Source organism: Labeo rohita, chromosome 21 (genome assembly GCF_022985175.1).
Source record: "Labeo rohita strain BAU-BD-2019 chromosome 21, IGBB_LRoh.1.0, whole genome shotgun sequence".
Classification (NCBI taxonomy): domain Eukaryota; kingdom Metazoa; phylum Chordata; class Actinopteri; order Cypriniformes; family Cyprinidae; genus Labeo; species Labeo rohita.
The window spans coordinates 801,479-826,120 of NC_066889.1; the positions used below are offsets into that span (position 1 = coordinate 801,479).

Below are 24,642 nucleotides of genomic sequence, written 5' to 3' on the forward strand. Positions count from 1 at the left end.
AGTACAATACAGTATATACTATATTGTACATAATATCATAAAACTTAAATACTTTTTTATATTTTATAGTCATTCTACATAATGTTTAAACTGATTACCACAAATATTTTGCTCAAAATTATAATCACTATTTCTGATCAGGATTGTTGGATTTGTAAAATTTATTCAGAATGATTGCACTTTTGCCTACATAAGCACAAATAAAGAGAATGTTAACCTGGGTTGTGGCAAGATCCATGTTTGGATTTATTACAATCCATTACAGAAGAAGATTTAAGCAACAAACAGTGTAAACTGATGTGTGAAGGAATAGACTGGCTGTACTGAATTACACTTTTATTTGAGCAAATTTTAAAACTTAGCAACTTAACTAGACTCCAACTCATACACTTGTCGATGTTTCCAGCTCGTCATTTTATTTTAAGCTACATTTTAATCGTGTTTTTTCATGATATTTTATATTGATATAGTTAAAGTTAGTGTTTTATATATCAATATGTCATATAAATATATATGTGTGTGTGTTTGTGTGTCATTGTTATTATTATTCATTTTTTTCTTATTATTATCATCAATAATAATAATAATAATAATAATAATAATAATAAATGTAAACATTTTGTATTTTTTTACTTTTGGAAAGGTGAACAGGTGTCATTAGAATCAGAATTTCTGAAAGACATTAATCAAGCACAGTAACAGGCATTTATACTGATTTGATTTTGTTGTTTGTTTTCAACACTACACATTCTGTCTCTCTCTCTCTCTTTCTGTGCTTTTTCTAAGCCTCCACTTTTTTTCCCGTCATCACTGATTATGTAAGGCTGATGTAGGCAGCAAGCGTGCAGGCTTCTCAGTGTGAATAAAAGAGCACTCTTTGTGATTGCTGTCTGGCCTGGCCTCATTCATCCACACAAGTGCAAAACCGCTGTAGCGTTGAACAGAAGGCAGAGTGAGTGTGCATGTATAGGATGAGCAGATATTAGTGTTAAAGCTCGTCCTGATTAGATTCATTAGGCATTTGATTGCAAATGTGCATTTACATGGATAGACATAGGCGGCCAGTTTTCCTCTGTGTATTACCACACCACAGAGTATCAGCTGCGTATCTCTCTGATTTAGCCAATAACACAAGGCCGGGGGAGGAGGACGGGACCTGCCGCGCTATTGGTCTAGTTTAATCATGTCTATATTGGTTCCATATGCAAATTACACTTTCAGTGCTTAGCAGCCAAGAGAGGTGATGATGCGGAGCAGAGAAGGGTGAAATGTTCCTAGACAAAGAGGTTTTAGTGGCATCACCTTTAGTGCTAGTAATAATAATAAAAACACAATGGTTTATGGAGAATAATAACTCTGCACCTTATAAGCTCTGCAATACCTGTCGCAAAATCCGCAATAAATTTCATGAAAACTGTCAGAATGACACTGAATGGATATTTCGTGCATAAAAAGACAACTATTTGTTAATGACTGGTTAGCTGGAGGCAGGCTTTGTGTTTCACTGATTAAGGTGCATAACTCCCACTCTGCCAGCTGAAAGCATGAAAAATCATACAAATTTAAGACTCTGAATCATCAACTGAAAGAAAAGAATTGCGATGAAGCCCCCTCACACATGCACAAATGTTTACCTAACTTTTTAAATGAGGACACACTCCGAGTGAACTCGTTTGATATTCACAGAATGTGGTGAGAGTGCTTAAACTTACAGTGTACTCATATTTTCATTTGTAGGCATAAAAAATATACATCACATAATATCAATGCATGGGCAACTTCACTTTAAAACTGAAAGCCTTTTATGTTTGTAAAACTGAGATGGTCATGTAAACAAACAAACACAATTGAAAGGATTTCCCCCAAACTATTTAAAACCATGCAATCAGTTTTAAAGCTAAGATACGAGTGTACAGAAAAGGGTTACACTTTATTTTGATAGTCCACTTTCGACATTCTACTAACTTTAAATCTTCTTGGAGTCACCAGTTTTATCCCTTAAAACTCACATTTGAATTTGAATGTTTTTTTTTCCCATTAAAATAATTTCTTTATGTCTTAAAATGGTTTGAATGTAAGTCTACACCCTCACCTCAACGCTACACGATGGCAAGCAGCAGTATTGGATAAATGGTTATTGGAGAGTGAATCTCTGAGTGAATATGATTATAGCCTATTATAAATTGTAGCCTAATCTGAATTGACTATAGCTTATAAAGTGTGCAAAAAGCACTCCAGTTATAATCACTAAATCACTGAAAATCTGTTGCTCATCTTAGTTCATTGCCATCTCATGAAGTTCATGTCAACACTTTGTTTGTTATAAAGAGAGGATTTGCGAGTGCGCAGAACTCAACAGCACTGAACCAAACTCAGGCGTTCTGAGCGATGAGTGGATTCTGACTTAACGTATCTGATTGGTCTGTGCGTACATGAAATCAACAGATCTGTCTGTGATTGGCTACATTACTCAACGCTGCAAAAAACCTATGACCAGTTGAGATAATAATATAAAAGCCACACCCCCAGGTTGACGAGATTTGTTAAATGTTTTTGATTAAATGCTGGAATTTCAAACTTTGTTTTTGAGACTGTCTTTGATAAGCAGCAGTTTTAAGGAGAAAATACAATAAGCAATACAACAACACTGTTGACTGATGAAATTGCACTTGTTTTGACTTTAAGCAAATTAAACATACCAGATACACGGTAGCACTTTAGGGAAGGGACCAAAGCTCACTATGAATATTGGCTATTTATTAGTATTTATAAAGCACGTATTAATGCTTTATCATATTAAGCAGCAAATTTGGAGTTTATTGAGGCAAAAACTGTAGTTAATATTTATTTAATAGTGAGAAATGGACCTCAAACTAAAGTCTGACCAGATACGCATGTGAACAACGTTACAAGTTGATTTTCACCACATTGGGGCTTTAAGTAACTTTGCAACTTTGTCAACTAACTCTCATTAATTAATTAATTATTAATCAGATTAACGTTAGCTCCTTTATGTTTATTTGCTGTATTATATCTGTCATCCAAGGCTGTCTTTGTGTTTCTTTTTGTTTAACTAGTTTAACTTATTTGACACTCTAACTCTAGCACTCTTTATTCTAATTCTATGCTTTAAAAATAAATAAATAAATAAAAATAGCTTACTAGCTTCTCCATTCTTTATATCTTTATATATATCTTTTCTATGCTTTCTTTTATTTATTAAATTATTAATAAAAAGTAAAAAACAAAAAAAACAAAAAAAAAAAAACTCTAATACTAGCTTACTAGCTTGCTGTATATTTTTTCTATTATATCTGTTTTCTTTTCATTTATTGCATAATTAAAAAAAAAAATCCTTACTGTTGTGTTAAGCTGAGACTTGTCATAGCACTTACATATCATTGCTCTTTTGTTGATTTTGATTGCTTCCTTTGTCCTCATTTGTAAGTCGCTTTGGATAAAAGCACCTGCAAAATGACTAAATATGAATGTAATTTACTGTTTATTAATAGTTAGCAAGGTAGGTGTTAAGTGTAGGTATTGGGTATGATTAGGGAATAGCCAATATGCTAATAAAAAGGCAAGCTAATAAGCAACTAATAGTGAGAATTGGTCTCTAAAGTGTTAGGTTTAGTAGAACATGTTGACATGCATTTGTGCAGTTACTTAAAAGTCAGTAGACTATACTTAAGACAGTAGAATGTGTGTTGTAAACCATTTAAATCAAGTTTTAGTGGATATTAACCAGACAGTCTACGAATACTCTAATGACTGCTAGTTGACATGTAGTTGCAACCGTACTTATAATTAGTTGAGTGTCTTAATTGGACTATCAAGTGTTACGCAGAAAAAGCTTGAACAGCCAGTATATATAAATCCTTGTTTCCAAGAATTACGGTTGTTCAACTGAATCCAGTTCTGCTATTTGCACCCTCAACAATGAGTCCCTCTTGAACGCAGGTATCACCACTGTGCTGACCATGACCACCATCAACACACATTTGCGGGAGACGCTTCCAAAGATCCCATACGTCAAAGCCATTGACATGTACCTGATGGGCTGTTTCGTCTTCGTCTTCCTGGCTCTGCTGGAGTATGCGCTGGTCAACTACATCTTCTTCGGTAGAGGGCCGCAGCGACAGAAGAAAGCAGCAGAGAAAGCCTCCACAGCCAACAATGAAAAAATGAGAATGGATCCCAACAAAGTATGTTTGAAATTCACACTACCAGTGTTTATAATAGATGCACAGTAACTTTAACTGTAATTACATAGTAACATTCTAATCTTTTTTTGATGAGCAGGGATGCAAAAAAGAAACAAACTGAAAATGTTACTTTACAGTATACTATTAAAGTTGTAACAATGCAAAACTAGTTAAAAATCTCTTTAAATACATTAGTTAAAATGAAGTAACAATGAAAAGTTGGGGGGAGGGGGATTTTTAATTAAATGTATTTGCAAAAGCTGTATCTGTTAATATTATTTAACAGACATACGCTAACCTAAACCAACAATTAATAGTTGTATTATTATTAACTAATGTTAACAGAAATTCATTAATACTGCAATAAATGTATTGCAATAAATACTGCAATAAATGTTAATGCATGAACTTACATGAACTAAAAAAAATATGATACTATTTTTCTGAAGTAGTTTTTCAGTTTCTTCTCAGAATATTTTTGCAAACTATTGGGCTTTCTATGTTAAAGGGTGTTCACAAATACAATGATTAAATCACAGTCACTACTGAACTGTATAAAACTGCAGCAACGATCGCTGATGCTCATGTCGCTGGAAATCCCCATCTCTGATTTTTTACGTAAATGACTTCAGGTGGTTTTGTCGCAACAAATTGATGTCAGTGTCAACGCCTTATACTTGTGAATGGTTGTTTTGATTGTTCTGTCTAGTCCGTATTCATATCTTCACCGCAATTTCAATGTCTGACTTGATTTTAACTAACATGAGACTGCCCTATAAAATCTGTGCATTTAGACAAGTTTGCTTGTTTGACAGTGAAAGCCGTGGTTCATCTTCAACTGTTTGCAGTCATATTTGGAGGTTGTTTGGCTGTTGCAGACTTGGGTTTGTGGGTTTATGTTATGGTTGAGGTAGTTTGTGATTTTAATATTTACTGTCAGTCAAGCCTTTTGCTTATCTCTCTTTTCTTTTTTTTTTCAACTAAAGGCACAGACATCTACCACATTGGCATTAAATATGTTGTCTGCAGTTGTTGACATAACGTTTAATGCAATAACCAGTCATCGCAGTCAGAATAACCTTGTAATGTGTGTTCATTCTCCTATATGACATCAAACTCTCATATATTTGGTTGTTGTAATATTAGATCATTAGGTAACATTGGGTCTAAAACATGTTAATCAGAAGACGCATATACAGTAGTAAGAATAGGTTTGTGAACCCTAAAGAGTTCAAGTGGATTTCTGCATTGATTACTCGTAAAATGTGGCCCAGTTTTTGTCTTGCAATTGCAAATTTGCAATTATAGGCAAACATCATCTGACTTAACCCTCTGGTGCTGCTCCTGTGGTGGTCAAGAATTACCATTTATTTTAAGTTATTATTATAATGTACTCATAATGTTAGAATGTATTATAATGTACTATATTTTAGTTTGATAATTTTGTGTACAATTTTGTGTTTTTAGTAGATATTATGGTATTAAATTATATTTATGGAATAGTAATAATGTATTTATTACCTGTTTTTGAACTTTTTAAAAATGAAATTTCCAACTTATACCATCGTACATCTTGAATGTTTTAGAGCACAGGCTTTTTTCCTAAGAGAACTCACTTGGCAGAATGCATGTCGAATTGGAGAAGTGAAAAAAAGTTACTGACGTTTAAGTTTATCATTATATGTTCATTAAGTTAATAATAATAATAAAAAAAAAAACAGTACCAACGTTGGCACTATGAAAGTCTCTTCCCATTTATTTCCAATGAGGAATTTAAATTTTTGTAGCAGGTGCCAAAGCCTTTGCCAACTTTCATACCATTCTGATTATGTACAAAATTCTAAAAATCAAACAACACCAGGGATTTAAAAAAAAAAAAAAAAAAAAAAAAAAAAACACACACACAAGTTGTATTTTTCAAAAAGAGATTGTTGACTGGGCAGGCTGGAAAATGTAAGTGAAACTTCTCCAAAAGCTAATTGAAGCTAATTCTGAAGCCTTTTTTGCCTTTTTTTTAGATGACTAGCACACAAAGCCTCATTACGGACAAATCTGTTCTTCCCAGGAAAAAGTTAGTGTGACACAATGTCAAAAGCTTTGACAGGTCCTTCAAAATACATTATATAGATGCACAAAGCTGGAAAAGACTAGAAAAGCACTGCTAAAGACCTGGATCTTCATGAATCCACAATAACAGACCCTGTCTACACTCTCTACTCTTACAGTGGACAATCCTGAAAGACTGTGAGAAAAAACCCAATGATAACTGCAACCGACACCCAGAAAATTGTACAAACTGTTAAAGTCTTTATTCATGTGTCCACAATAAGAGAAACACTGAATAGTGAACAGTGTTCACGGATGGACAACACAAGGGAAATCAGTGCCGGAAATGTGGAAAAAGGGCACTGCACATCAACTGTGCAATATATATATATAAAAAAAAAGTAGAAAAGATGTTTTCCTGAATTCTACCCTTAAGCCAATTCAGACACTGTGACGCTGTGGGCTGTGCCATCAAGACAACCCAGAAATTTTGAGACAACTGAGAAAAACCGAATCAGATTTGTGATGGATGGTCCAAGCCTTATAATCAGCTCCAGGAAATAATTTGGTTTTGTTGATAAAGGAGGAGACAAGTTACTAAATTCAAGGGTTTACCTAGTTTCCTATTTGTAAGGTTTTCAAACTTATTCTTGCCACTGTGAGATATATGAAATGCTTGCATATAAAACAGTTAAGGGGAAGTAGAAAAGCAGCACTCAAGCTTAATTAGTTTAAGTAATTAGGAAAAGCAGAATGGTTATTTCAGGATGATGCTGGCTTGCAGTGTACTATAGGATAAAATATTGTTTAGTTGTTTATATAATTTATATAATTATAACACAGAGACATAGATCAGTAATTCTCAGTTGGTTTTGCCCCAGGGCCCACATTTTATATTAGGCTTTTTATTATTGGCATTTAGAATCATTTCCCCCTGCATCTTTGAGACCCTATTAGGACAGATCTTCCTATTAGATTCAGGGCAGTGCTTTACTTTAAGGCATAATCCACAAAATGCCAGCATTGCCTCACACTCTTTAAGAAAGCCAAAATGTACGTTTTTACCCCCATTCTTGAAGTGACTGCTTTGACAGTGCTAATTTTGTATGCTTTCAGTGGTTGGTGGGAAATGTAGTTCAGAGAGACGATGCTCTGTATGCCAGAATGAAACAGAGGGATATTGACGCGCATGACTCCATGTGGGAACCGATCTTTGTGGATGATGCAGCATTAGGACTAGGCGATTCAAAAAATAAGGTACTGGAAAAGTTCATCAAGAGAGTAATGGCATACGACGCGGCAAGTTTATTTGAGACCAAACCTTTTTTTTGCGATTCCTTGTTTCCTCTTAAAAGAATTGTTGACCCAAACAGAAAATTCTGTCATCATTTTAACACTCTCATGTTGTCTAATGACTATCTTCTCAAGGGAAAGGTTAGGTACATCAGTGGTACATTAGTCACAAAAATGATTGTGCAGATTCAGATGACTTTACCCAAGTCATATGGACTGCTTTTATGATACTTTTTTGTCCTATTGGAGCTTGTCCCCATTCTCTTTCAGTTTTGTGCACCAAAAAAAAAAAAAAAAAAAAGAAAGACGGGTTTATAATGGCATGAGGGTGAGAAAATCATGACAGAATACTGATTTGTTTTTTCCTCTGTGAAATATTCCTTTAAGAGCACAACCTATTTTTTCTCCATTGCCATCATCACCTCTCTTTTCCCTCCAAACCACTCAACAAAACATATGTTTTGAAATTTTAGATACTATTTGGGTAAAAAAACAACAACAACAAAAAAAAAACAATTGAAAGTACAATTCAGAAAGGAAAAGGCAATCTGTTTTTGAGGAAGAACAACTGAAAATCTGCTTTTTTGTTTGTTAGATGTTTCTACATTTCGGTTTACCATCTAACAGGATGCCCTATTTTTTGTCATTGAAAGGTTATAATTTTGAAGCAAAATATAGAGTAAATACCATCATGTGTACCACCATACCTTACCTTACTTTGCTTTACATCTCCATGTGCACCAAACCATTTCCATCAGACTGTGTGTTACTGGCACTTTGTTGGTTTGTCTCAATATGTGTTAAATACTGTGTTGTACTGTAGAGAATAATTCTTGAAAAGCAATAGGTAAGTCGGCATTTGATTATGTTTTTATTCAAATGTGTTATAAATGTGACTAATTTTATTGGTATGGATGCTTATTTTCAGCACTGAATAAAAAATGTAGCTATTAAAAGTTGACATTATGAATCACAATTTCGAGTTATTATCAAAGATCAGCTCTGAGAAAAGAAGTCAGAATTGTGAGAAAAAGGCAGAATTGCAAGATATAAACTTAACAACTGCAAGAAAAAAGTCAGAATATATCTTGCAATTCTGACATTATTTCTTGCAGTTGCAACTTTTTATCTCACAAATTCTTATGTTATAACTAGAAATTGTGAGTTTATGTCATGCAATTCTGAAAAAAAAAAAAAAAAAACAGTTGTGTGATATAAATTCACATTTGTGTGTTATATAGTCAGGATTATGAGATATAAACTGTTTATTGTCAGAAATTGTTCTTTTCCCCTCAGAATTGGACTTTATGAACCACATTTGTGCGTATATATTGCACAGTTCTGAGAAAAGAAGTCTGAATTGTGTAGAAAGAGTCAGAATTGAGAGATGTAAACTTGCAATTGAGAAAAATAAGTTTATATCTTGCGATTCTGACTTTTTATCTTAAAATTCTGACTGTAACTTGCAATTGTGAGTTTATGTCAGAATTTTGAGATGTAAAATTGCAATTGTGACAATTTTAAGAATATATATATATTTCCCCCAGAATCAGACTTTCACAATTTATAATTTGCAATTTATATACTTTTTATGAGTTTATATCTCACAATTGTGAGAAAAAAAGTCAGAACTGTGAGATTAAAAGTCACAATTACCTTTTTTCATTTTTTTATTCAGTGGTGAAAACAAGCTTCCATATATTGGTGATTGTGTGGTAAAAAATAAATATGAAGCAAGAAAGAAAAACTTGACCTTTAGAAACCAATCGTTGTTCTGTCAATTGAAATCGTTAACAGTACATTAAAAGTTAAAAAAAAAAATGCTATCCGTACTAACCTATTGATGGGTCTTTATGTGTTAGATGGACCCTCATGAAAACATCCTTCTCACTCCTCTGGAGATCAAGAATGAAATGGGCACATCAGAGTTGACCCTGGGTTTGGGCGACCCGCGCGCGACCATGCTGGCCTACGACAGCACCTCGCTGCAGTATCGCAAAGCCGGCCTGGCCAGACACAACTTTGGACGCAATGCGCTGGAACGCCACGTCGCACAGAAGAAAAGCCGACTACGGCGGCGCGCCTCACAGCTTAAAATCACCATCCCTGACTTAACTGACGTCAATTCGATCGACAAGTGGTCGAGAATGATCTTCCCCACCGTGTTCTCCTTCTTCAATGTCGTTTATTGGCTTTATTATGTCAACTAACTGGATTCTCGGCCGTCTGAGAAGCGCCACTTATTTTTATGTCCGTGTATTCTTCCGTCTGATTTTGCAATACAAGCAGGACTTATGTTGACAAATTAAAATCAGGACTAATTCTCTTTGACCTTGGGTTCACCTTAATTGCTGGCTGACACAGATACTCTAAAGAGGTTAAGAACAAATGGTGCCTGCTCCAAAAAATCAATCGTTTTAGTGCGTCTGAGTGTGTTGTTCAGAGTTTGGTTTGATAGATTTTTTTAAATGATTTCTTTTAGAACGAGATGTATCTGTTCTGTTGCCAAATCATCAAAACAGTTATCGCTGCAAATTAGTTATCTTTATACGAACAAAGACAAAACGTGGACGTCCACAGTTCTTTCCCCTTTTAGCCATTTCTAAAAGTGCAGCATTCGATAATTTAATATTTATATAGCCTTATTTATAATCTTTCTTGTTTTCACGGTCTATTGAGTAAAGAGACAATATGAACAGTTTTAACATACGGTTGTATTTTCTACTTCTCTACTCACAGATGATAGTTTATTTATCCAGGAGAATTTATTATACACTTTTATGTAACCTCATTTATTTTGATAAAACTTGTCACTCAAATACTGTACTCTAAATTTTATTCTCACACCTTAGCCGACTTTATATTTCCACGATGCTTTGTATTATGTTTAATTTTGATATTCAGCGTGCTGTGGAAATTGGAGGCGTTACTAGTAAGACAAACACAAATTTTATAGCACTCATGGATTTAATTTGTTATTCAGCAAATCTATTCGTTAGCATTCCCACTCATTTTAGCATACCCATGAGCACTTGAGCTGGAAATGTGACTGATTGGCATTCAGCAGTAAATCGCAATGCTTTTCGCAATATGCACACTCCCGAGCCTTGGATAAGTAATGATAACCCAGAGCTGTGACACAAATGGCAGCAGACAAGGAACAAATACAGTTCGTAAGAACACGCTGAAAAAACATTGCACTGGCATAGCATGATAAATATTTGACTACTTTTGAAAAGCATCAATGGAGAAATATGCATTTTGTCTTTAAAATGATATAGTTACATCTACCAGCATGGGTTAACCGGATGCTGACCACCCAAACTTTAACATCTTGTGTGTAGCCTCAACCTGTCCTCACTCTGAAAGCATTAAAAACTGACTCATCACTATTCTCTATAACACATTATCTCTATTAAGGTGCTAAAGGTACCCCTTGGCATCACTATGAAGATGAACTATGAACACTATTGCTTTTAATAAAATACCTTTGCCATACATACACAGATGGGAATTATATTGTTATGAAGTTAAATTTTGGAGTACACTTTTTTTTTCATTAAGACATAAATGTTATTATTTTGAGGTATTATTTTCAGTTTAATCCCAAATAGACTTCAAAGTGTATTAAAAGCCCCTCAAGGCCAAATGATTGCTTTGTGTGAAGAACAGACCCAAAGCTGATCATCTCCATTCGCCATAATGCCCACATACAAAAATTGCCACCTGAAGAAGCATGACTTCAGCTTTGATGTGAAATGCCATCGGCTGTCACGTGTTTCGAGACCGATTGCAACATGCTAAAGTTTGATTTATGTTTTGAATGAGATGTTACTCGAGTGCAAAGATTAAAACCTTAATTTTAACTCTGTCCCTCACATAAATACATTGTAGATGGTTTCATCTATGAAGGGGAATGCACCCCCTTTAAAGAAGCGTTCAGTCTTTTTTCGCGCAAATTCCGCCGTGTAAATAGCGAATCCGCCTGTCACGGAGGCAAGACGAGAAGTGGTCGATCGAGAAGTGGTCCCCGTGTAGCGTGACAGAGAACTCAAACGCGGATACACACGAGTGAGCAGGTTAGCCACGCAGTTAGTCTGAGAACGCTCCAGCGAAGGAGTAAAGATTTCCACCAGGAAACCCGCGATCTCATTCACACACAGAAAGGTATATAAACGTCCGCAGAGCGGTACTCACGTGAGTTGATTTGGTGAAGTTGAGGCGACCAACAAAGAGACAAACCATGAACTCAATGTCCGGTGCTGACTGAACCTTACTTCCTGTTTATATACCCGCGGAGATTACTTCCGGGACCTCGTGACCTCACGTGACTCGGTGCGTGTGACACCGCCATGGCGCGAGCACAACTGGCTTGAAAAACACCATGTGCCCTATTTTAACGATTTAAGCGCATGGTCTAAAGTGCACAGCGCAGGTGCAATTGGGGCATGTCCGAATCCACTTTTGCTATTTTAAGGATGGGAAAAACGGTTGGCGCACCAGGCTTATGGTCTAAAAGGGTTGTCCCTATTCTCAGTCTCAGAGTCTCAGCTCCCTAAGAGCCAGTTGTGCTCGCGCCATGGTGGATTCGCTATTTACACGGCGGAATTTGTGTGAACAAAGACTGAACGCTTCTTTAAAGGGGGTGCATTCCCCTTCATAACTCTCCTCTCCATGCTGAACGTGATCGTTTTTGAAAGCGAAAGTGAAACCAAAAACAGCTCGCATAAGAAAGCGATTGACTATCCATTATGACATGTAGGCATTTTTAGATTTATGTACACAATAATAATCTTTTACATTGTAATCCTTTCATTTTTAATGTTTGTGTACTGGTGCGCATCGCAGTGTGTGTAATAAGCATAGTGTATGTGCATTGTGCACCTGCCTATAGGTGCATATTACTAATGTGCTCTTTAAATAACAAAAAAAAATATTGCACCATTGACTTTAGACCAGGTTTCAGTTGGTCAATGGCACAGTCTATTTCAGTTGCCTCAAAAGAGCAACGCGCCAACAATTCACCTGAACACACATAGTTTTCAGACCAGCACGCCCATGGGCACAAAAAAAGGGGCGCAAATGCATTTGCTATTTGAACAATGTGGCGCAGGACGTGAAAATGATAACTGCGCCAGGCTGAAACTAGCAATTTTTTTTTTTTTGCTGTGACTGTACGTTTATCTCCACTTTATGTTGTTTTATATAATGGTTAGGTTTAGGCAAGGGGTAGAGTTACATATATGTACTATTTATCTCTTTTATTTACATAACTTTTGTAAGCTTTCGGTTTGAGAACGGGTTGATATCGAGGCTACTAAATTTGATCAAAAAGTGCGGTCCGCAAAGTTTATTCTGCCCAAGCATTGCATGCTTACACTGAAAGCGAATCACATCCAAATGTGAAATGACCGACAACAGTTTGCTTGTTTATTGTGTAATGTGTAGCAGGTAAACCTGACATTGACAACACAGATGCCTTTGTGAACAGTTGTACGGAAACACTGAAGAAATTAACAAAAAATTGCGATCAGCAATGTGATCAGAACTTCCAGCTGTCCAATAAAATATTATTTCACACATAACAAAAAAAAAAATCTAAGCAGACAATACAGTTACACTGGAAGATGTGTAGTTTAGCTGCTGCTAACTGCCTCAAACAACACATTTAACTATCTTCTAAAGATTTCTAAAGATTATGAACCTCTCAATCTTTGGTCAGTTCAGCAAATATCTTTTTTTCCACAAGTATTTCTCCTTAGCTTGTATAATCTGTTATTTCGTAAACTCTACTTCAAACGGTCTGTGCCGTCTGCATGCCGTCGGAGTCTTTTCCTTTCTTTCTCTCTTTCTTTCTTTCTTTCTTTCTTTCTTTCTTTCTTTCTGTATGAGTTTACAGACAATATAGGCGCTTTAAACATCTTGAAGCATTGTTCATTTTCATACTGATTTTGTTGCAAAAAGCCAGCAGTTAAGGAATCTCTCGGCTTCCTCAATGAAAAAGAGTTCACAACAATGAAGTCATTCCTCTGTGTTATGTACTGTAAATATCTCTTGTATAGGATTGTTCAAATGCTCTTTGTATTCAGAAGAAGAGAGTAGCTCTGTGTTTACATATGAAATGAAGTGAAAACAGTGAATTACTGAGGCGACGGAGGGGCTCGTGGTGCAGAACCAATATTGCAATTTTATCATGAAGCATGATGAAATCCATCTAAAAGAGTCGGCCAGAGCCCAGCATCCTCCAGCAGTGAGAAGGGCATATGAATATAGTTCAGCTTTACAATGCTTGAAAAAATATAAAAGCACAATACTGACCAGATTTATCTAAGGAAGGTATACACATCTTTATTTATACATTTGTTTTTCATTACATGAAGAATTTAAGATTTTTTGTTGTTGTTGTTGTTTTAACGGTATAGTGCGTCTGTCATAATCATTTATGAATAGTGTAATCCTGATGGAGCTGCATGCAAGACATTTTCCATCAAGGTCTGCAGTTTTAATTTCGTCAACAGTCACAGAGATAAAAACAATGCATATCATGTATTGGCATTGTATATCTCAGTATATCAATGATCGATGTTTTGTGCACTTTTATTTTAGATGAAAAGACAACATGCTTGAAACAACATGTTAAAAGCTCACAAAAGTAATAATTGACACTGATTTAACATGATTTTATCATATCTCCCAACCCCTCCAATGATCAGTAATGACAGATCTTATAAAACATTATTCATAGCCAGGAGACTGTAGACTTGAAAGCATGCCAGAAATCAAGCATCTCATATTTATTACTCGTGTTTAATCACGCATCCCTCACATCTGTACTGCATGCAATAATGGTACCATACATTCAAAGAATATTTTGCAATTCATATTGGTAAATCAATTCAACCCAAGTTCAGAAGGAACTTGACATAAATAAGTAGTATTTTACTATATAAAAACATATATGATTATAAGCATAGCTTCTGGACTCAAGGATCAGAAATGTGTGAATGCATTTAATTACCAGCCTGTGGACAATTGAGTAGGTTATTAATAGTGATTGTATATTCATAATGATGGTGATTATGTAACAATTAAGTGTAACAATGTGATATTTTCTGCTGTTCATTTATTGTCACGATAATTTGCACAAGATCAATGCTTAAAACATCAAAACAATTCATATCATATTCATACATGCATACATGTTTTTCTTTGCCAATTCTTGTTGCGAACGTCAGAGTTTTTAGATTCTGATTTGTTTGACTTCATCTGAGCTGTAGATGTCTTGGTGGTGTACATTGTTTAAATGAACCGATGTAAGGAGAACTTGGGCATTAGGGCTTATTTTAATATATTCCAAAAACAATTTCTAGCTGTAAATATCAATTATGGTACTAAACATCCAATTGGAGTCGGGTGTTCGTGTAAATACAAAAATACTTTCTAACAACGTGTAATGTAATATTTCTAAACTTTCTGGTTTGTACTTTACTGGTTAATGCAAAGGTTACTACAAAGCAATGTTATGAAAAATACTTGGTGACAAATCAATAATGTAAATAATTTGAAATTTGCCACTTGCTCTCCTTAGTAAATAAATATTATTATTATTATTATTATTGTTTTTTCTTTGGACTTGCATAAAGTCTATTAGGGAAAGAATGTTCTCATTATAAGTCAATACCCAACAAGATTTTTTCTTTATCTAAAACACACTGCCATTCTAAAAAATCTACAATGGTATCTATATTTCTTTTCTTTGTTTTATTTTGTAATTGTATTTTCCATCTCAGGTCCTAAAAATGACTAGATGCCACAATTAGGCCTTTTTAGCTGTTTTAACAGAACATTCTGTACGATTGTGTGTGTGGGAGACAGAGACGCAGAAACAATGGAAATGGTCTATGAATGTGTGTGAGCACTAGTTTCTGAGAGCTAAAGAAAATGCAAATGCTTGGTAACTGCTTTGCTTTTTGTTTGTGCCTCTTGTTCTTTTATTTTACTTTTTACTTAATTTATTTTTTATATATTTGTAATACTCCAACAAAAGCAGAAGGTCGTTTAGGAACGATGGAGTAAAGACAGCAAACTGACAGTGTGTTTTTGCACATGTTCACAGATCAAGCCTTAGCTTCCATTCACAGAGGAGACGTACCGATATCTCACAACATCAGAAAACAGCAAACCCTCTCTCACGCCAAACAGAGGGTCAGCAGATGCATATGAACTGACAGGAAAAATTCTTGTTATAATCTTCAAAAATTTATGAACCCTCAATAAATACTGTATAAAACTCCAAAAGCTGTCGGCTTCTCTGTTTATGATGCTTTTACTTTCTTGTGTAATGTTCCTTTGCTGAACTTCACAGAAATGCATGTCCTCAAGCCATCCTCACACATTGAGCCACCCACATACACAGCCAATATTGGTGGTCCGAATCCGATGTTATTAAAAAAAAAAAGTCAGTTCAGTCTCAGTTCAGTCAGTTGAGTGTTTACTATCTGAGGCTCTTATAATCTGTGCTACACTCAAATTCTCACTTTCCACAATTGAAAATATCAATACACCGATAAAGAATTGATTGGCAAATAAAATGTAATATTGAATCTAAGAACTCAGTTTTTAGAATTATATTAGGCATTGTCAATGATCATTATGGGCAAAATGAGATTTTTTGTTTTTGTTTGTTGAACTGCATTGGTTTAAAAAAAAAAAAAAAAAAAAACCTTGAGTTGAGATTATCAAAGTTGAGATTATCAAAAAAAAAAAAAACACACGTTGAGTTAAGATTTTAATTGGAGTGACAAGAAGATAGGTAGATGTTGTACTAATCCATTTTTCAGCTTATTAGATCCATTACATTTTAATTTTCTAGAAGCATTAAAAAAAAATCCTTAACTAATGAGTGTGAATTTGACCTGAATTGTCATAACCCAGAGGATGAGTTAAGAGTTTCACTGACATAGCAAGATGTAAGTAAATAAATAAGTTAGTATTCTAATTTATTTTTAATTAATGAATTAGTTACATTTATTAAAATGTTTATTATTATTATTATTACATGATTTAATTATAAAGATGTACATTAAAGAACAAAATTCTGTAAATGGCATTTCTAACTTTAGTTGTTTATTTATTTATGTATATATATTTTTTCATTATTATTTGCATCAATACAAATGCATTCAATAAAAACAAAATTCATGAAAATTACTTTTCTCAACCCATCAACCACATAGCTGCTTGTGCTCATGCCCAGAGGTTGTGAAAGTGAAGAATGTGAGATCGCTGCCCATTTGATGATGTGTCCCTCCTAGTTACTGTAAATGTTTAATAATATCTGTAGAGTTATGCAAAGATATTCTTCCTCAGGCATGTAGTTCCAGAAAAGACACATACTGTGATGACAACTTGTGGACGACTGAAAAAAGCCACGATGACTTACATTTCTGTGCTTCTATATCTGAGCCAAGAATGGATATGTACAGACTCTGTGTTGGCAGGCCATATGTGGGATTTAATAATAAAATCATGCTGAAACAAATATTGAAAGCATACACAAACTAAATGTGTGACTACATTATTGAAATTACTAGTCACACTTTAGTTTAAGGATAAATTGTGACTTTTGCCTCAATAAATGTTTAATTTGCTGCTTATAAATAGTTAGTAAGGTAGTTGTTACGTTTAGGTATGGGGTGGATTAAGAGATCTAAAATATGCTCATGCAGTAATATGTGCTTTATAAGTGCTAATAAACATCCAGTACACTAGTGATATATAATACACATTTTTTTAATAGTGAGTCCCTAAACTAAAGTGTTCCCATATTACTGTCTGTTCTCTCATCTCTGGAATTAAAATGTAATTTTAAAGGCATTCTCAATGTATTTGTGAATGGTGCATAGTTCTGGTAAGTATGGGTTACAAACTTAACAGGCTTGTATGAAAATGTTAAAGAACAGCAAACAAACAAAGACTGAAGTTATATGAAAGTGTACTGTGTATGCTATATACTTTGCAGTGAACTTTCTATAAGGTGTGTGTGGCCTTATGCAGTGAGGCGAAAATCCCTCTGGGCGCCTTCATGTCGGATGACAAGAGATGCAATCTGTACAGCGCTGTATGAATGGAAAACTGATGTAGCTACTGAGTTCATTTATATTTAAAAAGATGCTTGAAGGTACAGCGGGGCAGAATCCTGAAGGAAGTTACCCTCAAGTATTTTGTTCATATAGGGTGAGCTGATGATACACACTGACAACGTGCAACCAAACTCGCTCCTAAACCTGAGACAAAACCGTGTTCATTTAAATTGCTGTCAAAATGCCTTACTACATGAAAGAATACTAATGCTGTTAACTTTAAGGTCATCATAGAGTATGCTAGTGTTCCAGTTTGACTTTTAGACAGGGTAATACTTAGTAACTGCAGTACTTAAGTAATGTGAACTATATTTCTACAGCATTTATTTTTCTCAGTTCATGTTAATGCTAGCTTTGTTGTTAACACAACAAATCTTTTAACACAGTGTCAGTTGCATTGCTGTAATTTTATTACTTTTCTCTTGAAAAGTGAGGGATTGTGCTTTATTTTTCTGTTTTTAATTACTGTTATTGCTTTGGGAACACTATAGTATAAGGACCAGTTCTCGCTATTAAATAGTTGCTTATTAGCATGCCTATTATTAACATATTGGCTGTTTATTAGTACTTATAAATCCCATATTTTGCATGACCGTATTCTACATCCATAATCCTACACCATACCTAAACTTAACAACTACATTACTAACTATTAATAAGCAGCACATTTATTGCAGCAAGTTCATTGAGACATAAAGGTTTGTTAATACTGAGAATTGGACCTTAAAATAAAGTGTGCCCAATAATGGATTTAATGTCAAAATGTAACATATAATGTTAAAATGTATATTTTTTTGTGTAATCTTCTTTATTTAAATACTTTGGTCAGTTCAATAATAATTTATGCAATTTTACATTATTTCTCTGAAATAATTTAAAAAGCAGTTTCATGCCTGTGCTTATATTGCTCAACTGCCTAATGTTGATATGGGATTTAGAAAGCAATTAGTGATAAGTCATGCAATATTTTTAAGAGAGAGTAATTAGTTCAGTAATCTAATTACACCTTGCATTGTAACAACAATGACAAAAAGGTTTAAAAGTTAAGTTTTTAGGCTGGTCTGCCTCAGCTTTCTAACGCCTGTCAGTGTCGAAATAATTGAGATGACCAATCAAATCAAAGTAGGCGGGTTTATTGTTCACAGCAGCAGAGTAGAAATTCCAGTGAGAAGCTGATTAACAACCTCAGGATTGTCTGTAAAGGTTTTAAATGAATTTTACCTATGGAGAAATTCAATGGAGTTTTTACTTCCGGAACCCGACTGTTGCATTCTACGCAGGGTTAACACCGAAAACACACCATATAGATATAATTAATACAGAATGAAAAGGGCTTCATTCAAAGGCATCACTTTCAGAGCATGATCGCACAAATAAGCAGAACCCGCGCGTGCATAAACATTTATCTGCCCTGCTTTGATGTTCAAATATTTCGGTTCACCTGGTGCAGAAAGACAAATTTGCAGTGTGGTGAAAATAAAATGCCATGTATTATTCAACACCTGGGGTAGACGAGCAAAGAAGCAGTGCCATCGAATGCCATGCACGAGCCAATTTTAGATGCTCAAATATGCATGCACACAGAAATGGAGATATGCACGCACCGGCAGTCCATTTTAGTTGGGTTTGCTTTCCAATTAGTTTTTAAAGCTTTTCACTTTTCATTCTCACAAAAAAAAAAAAAAATGTTCATGCTTCAGTAAATACATTGATAAAATCCCAATACTGTACAAGAGCACAAACACAAAGTGAGCTGGCTTGACTACCTTGATAGGTTACATATGTTTGCATCTACAGGACTTTTTCCTGCATTCTAAGTGATCAATTTGTACAAGTTTGCACAAGAATACCAACAAACATTCGTCTCCAATAGAATTGACAAAACTTACCAATGCAAACTACCCTTGATTTTGAAGCCATGTTCACCTACACATGCATACCTTTTTTGGGGAGTGCATAAATGTATCGAACAGTAAACTGAACCTTTTGAGCTTTGTGCTTGCAATGCATATAAGCAAACTGCATTACTGACTTGTAACAAACTGAACTCAACTGAGTTTGCACATATTGCGAGGCCATATGAGAACGCTAAAACAGTGTGACGTGAGCCTTACACCTGGGATTGTGTTGCAGAAGTTAATTTCATTCAATTTGATGCTTCTGTGGTTTAATAACCACATTAGACCAGGGTCAGAGTTCCAAGAGGCTAAGTCTCTAATGCTTTGTTCAGACAGGCAGCAATTTTCAACAATTCATTTTGTTGTTTGTAGCACGAAGCAAAAAAAAAAAAAAAAAAAAAAGAAGTTGCACATCTGCATAAAGCCTTGGAGAATAGACCTGACTCTGACCCTGAACCTGGCCTTGTATGATTAGTAGACCACAAACTAAAATCAAATCTTCTTCACAAACTTCTACAAAACATGAGATTATACAAAACGGCATTCATACGTTTCATCACTTTCAGAGTGCCAGTGTGTACAAGATCTGAATTTTCTTCACATCAAAGCTTAGAACAAACACAGCTCTCACTTTTCAAAAGATGTGACTATGAAATGTGCAATTCAAAAGTATTCATTTAAGAAATAACTTTAGTGCATTTGTTGTAAAATTAAAATATTCTTGCTGGGGCAATTTTAGCCTCAGGGAGCTCTGAACCTTTAAAGTCCTTTGCAAAAGTGGTGACAAAAAAAAAATCTGTTTTAAATAAATGCTGTTCTTTTGACAATACATTTTAAAATATATTCAAACAGAAAACAGCTATTTTAATTTATTTTGCAATAATATTTCGCAATATTGCTGTTTTACATTTTCAAATAAATGCAGCTTTAATAAGCAAATTGCAACCTAAATAAATAAACAAATAAATATTCCCCAAATTAAAAAGTCTGTGTACCCTTATGAAAATTAACCATGTTTTATTATTGTATTGGTTTTTCCCTCAAGTGCCCATATATGGTGTTCCTGTCCTTGTTATTGTCATTATTAGTTAATCATCTGCACCTGTCTGTCTAGCCTTAGTCTACCTTTATCCACCTGTTTCCGAGGGACGCTACTGTAGAAAAGAACATGGGTACAACTATACCAATATACCAATGGCATTTTGTGTGCTAATTAGCGAGAGGCTGTGTTTTTCGGATCATTGTTTACTTTGTAAAGTTGCAAACCTTTATGAGAGATGTCATTACGGTGCTCAGGGACAACATGTGCTGTTCGAAGCTGTGCTCCCACATCGTTAGCAAGTTTGGATCGTTAAATTTTGAATGACTATTAACTAGTAATGTGACATTTGAATCGAGGCATCAGAGCTTGTGTTAAGGGGTGTGCTAGATGAAGCCTCGATTCGAGGCTTGTGTTGTTAACATAGAAATCACGAAACCAGTGACAAACAAAGCCTCACTAACTCCCGTGCAAGATTCACTTTGTCGGTTCGAACCCCCAGATCTTACTTATTCATTTATATTTTTAAATACCCAGTCATACAAGTAATATGAAAAATACAAATTATTTCAGGAAAATTTAATATTTGCCATATGCACTTCATGTGTACATTATTCTTCTATTATATCATATTCATACTAGCATTTAATGTCACAGTTTAATGAGTAAATGAATTTATCTGAGACAGAAACTCAACAAACAAACACACACTCTGTTAGATTTATATTGTGCACGTAACATGAGTAGATCTGTGGAATGTATGGTGAATGTTTTATCCGACAGAGTTTCTTTCACATGCTTCTGGCTGCTTTATTTTTTACTAACCACCAGATCACGCTGTTTTCGACACACTAGAAGCTTTGAATCTTTTCCCGAAACAGTCAGATGTCAGTACATACAAGACTTAATTTGACCATCACTACTGTTAGCTGTTGAATGAATGAGTATTACGTCCCGCTTGTTTACTTCGAACCGGAAGATGCTCCCACTCCCACGCAAAGTATCATGGGGCATAGGAAACTTGTGGATAATTTGTATTTGTTCTCTGTTTGGTATCCGGTCTCGTCAATGAGTATGTGTGTTCTTACCTTCCTTTTGTGGATATACGTGTGGATTATATTAAAGACTTTTCATTGCATTTCATCCTCGTGTTGTGCCTTTCCTCACACAAACTGTGACAATTATAGTAAAAGTGTAGTAACCATGATCTTTTGGCGCATTGATTAACATCATAGTTTAACTACAAATACCATGGTTAAACTATGGTTAGTGTAGCAAGACCGTTTTTAACCCCCTGGGGTCGAAAATGCACTGGCGCAGTTTGTGGCAGTTTTTTTTGATAACCCCTAAAGGAATTTCAATTACTCTGTCATTTTTGATCGCACAGCTTAGAGCAATACGTCAATCAAATCTGTAAAGGATCTACTTTTATTTGTATACACTCATAATAACAAAAAAACTTTGTGCTTTTATAAAATAAAATATTTGTGGTTACCATGGTTTAACTATAGTAACTATGTTTTTTTTTTTTGGTCTTATTTGTAGTAAAACCTTGGTTAATTTTCACACAATCTGTTATTGCTACTGTAAACGTTATTTAAATTGCAGCTTCTTCTTTGCCGTGCACATTTTGTTTGTGTTTTATGTGAAGGAATGGCTATGTGTTTAATTATATTCATTTGATAGGGAAAAAAGAGTTGGACACCGACTCTGCACCACGGCTGCTAATAGTGACTTTAGCACTAGATCAATTTGTTTCGATTTGTTTCGATTCATCATACAGCCGTGTTCAGCATGCTGTTGGAGTATTATTGGAATTCTATACAGGGAATCAATGAAGGCGAAAGCTCCCTGTCATGAGGACTACAGAGGTGATGCTGGAGGAGTTTACCGGATAATCTTAGACGCAAGTTTCCATCACTGCAACACGTGGCTGCGCACGTGCCAACTTCTCGGGTTTGTGAATGTTTGCGGGGGTCAGAGGAGGAGAGACAAAGAAGAAAAACCCAGGGAGAACAATGCAAGTAGAGCTCAGTTGTCTGTCTGTCTCTCTTTGTCCTTTGTCAAGTCACTGTTGCCGTTCGCAACTCTCAAACATCTAGAACAGAAAACCTTTTGATTGCAGCTTCAGTGTGAGACAAACGTGGTCTGCCTGCACATTGCATTCTGTGTTTGCCAATGTGACTCCCCCTGTGCCATGTGACTTAGGTAGGAGCACCGTATTAGACCACAGAGCCGTCCCACTGTCTCCAGCATTCAATGAGTCGCTTACATAACCCTGCATAGATTCATAGCTAGTCAAAATGCCACCCGCTCCACATACCAAATAACCCAGCCTGTTGAATCAAAGCTATTTGTGGAGAAGCTGCAAATTGTTGATCAGTGTTATCCGTTTCTGGAGCTGCTGTCTAATTTTCACTCAATTAACCTTTTACAAAAGAAAGAAAACATTTTTTAGGATCACGGTGATGGCAAGATTTTTCATCTTACCCTTCCAAGTAAATGTCTTCCCTGCCTAAATGCCAGTGCCTGTGTCCTTTATGAGGAGAAATAACCAATCGGCTTAATGATTCTAAATATTCCGCTGTGGAGTAAAAGACTTAATTATTCTTCTTGCAACATCTTATTAACAGGCGTTTATTTTAATTAGCATTTGAAAACATTTTTTTTTTTTTTTTTACATTTGTAGAAATAGAATAAACAATTTAAGAAGATTATCCTTGTAAATAAGCCACACGATAATCACCTGCTCTAATTAAACAACAAGTTTAACGTAAAAGAGATAGGGAGCAACGATTCATGAGAGAGCAAGGCCTAAAATAACAAACAAAATGTTCAACTAACTAATTTTAGGAAGCAACTAATTTACCTCAAATGTCCAGAAGAAAAGAGAAATTAACAACATAAAACTTCCCTCTACTCCCTAACTGAACCAAAAAACAGGGATGAAGGAGAAGTCCGAAGGAAAAGGCACTCTCTCCCTACGCTTCGAACCCAACAATATACAAATAACAAAATTCAAAAGAGTAGAAGCTCTTGCACTTGTTTTTAGCTTAAATAAATAGAGAGAAAAAAAAATGCACAACTTTAGCCACTGCTAATATACAATTTTCAATCTGGAACAGAGGAGAAGTGTGTCTTTCTGGAGCAAACACTGGACTGTCAACATATACTCCAGTCTCAGGCACGTTCTCATAACAAGCCACAGGTGATGGTGATTCTACCTGAGAGGGAGCAGAGAGGAAAGAGACAGAGGGAGAGAGAAACCAAATATAGCACAGGCACAGGGCTTTGACCACACCCCCACACTGGTAAACCAAAAAAAGAAAAGAAGAAATAACAATGAAAAATACGTCCTGGGATGTAACATAAGTCTGTGCTCAAAATTCACAATTTACGACAGTTTAAATTGGAAATTTCATTTTCAAGTTAATGCTTAAAAAGTGGTAAAAATGGATCATCAACTATTCCAACTATTTAAATAGAATTTAGTACCAAAAAATATATATATTTAAAAAATAATAATAATAAAAATAAAAATTAAATATAGTATATTATGACATCAAGTTTGCATGTACAAACATCACTCATGTTTTATAACAGAATCTCAAAAATATGATGCTTTCAGCTTGAACTGAAAATACAGTACATACAGGTCAGGTGATCTGAATTGTATGTATTACATAATGTTCTTTCTTTATAATTTAAATTTGACCTTGTCAGTAAGTCATGCTGTTGAGGACAAATGAACAAGTCTCACCCAAATCCTGTGAAGTATTTGCTACAAGTGAAGAATAATCTATGTTGGGCTTTGCTGAAATGACAAGCGATGCCATTTTTCTTCATTTTTGGATGACTCATTGTGTCAATGTTATCTGGGCCCACCAAGCTTTCTTCACATGTAATCTAAAATGGCTCCTTCATCCAAAAGAACAGGCTGAATGGGCACAAGTAGGCCACATCCTCACTATTCTTTGTGGCCGTGCCAAGAGAACCCACGTCAATCCTGTATGACTCAC

At 35.1% G+C, this 24,642-nt stretch overlaps 1 protein-coding gene across 2 annotated transcripts in view; it reads left to right on the plus strand.

Moving 5' to 3' along the window:
• The window catches only part of LOC127152452 (gamma-aminobutyric acid receptor subunit beta-2), a 94,063-nt gene extending 78,908 nt beyond the window's left edge, over positions 1-15,155 (plus strand). Inside the window, exons 8-10 of one of the 2 annotated variants that reach the window (XM_051093116.1) lie at positions 3,961-4,205; positions 7,368-7,508; positions 9,407-15,155. In XM_051093116.1, coding sequence (XP_050949073.1) covers positions 3,961-4,205; positions 7,368-7,508; positions 9,407-9,754 — 734 coding nt within the window. In that variant the 3' untranslated portion in view covers positions 9,755-15,155. The remainder of the gene's footprint in view (positions 1-3,960; positions 4,206-7,367; positions 7,509-9,406) is intronic. The other variant, XM_051093117.1, reaches the window with a different exon arrangement.
• Positions 15,156-24,642: the final 9,487 nt, after the last annotated feature.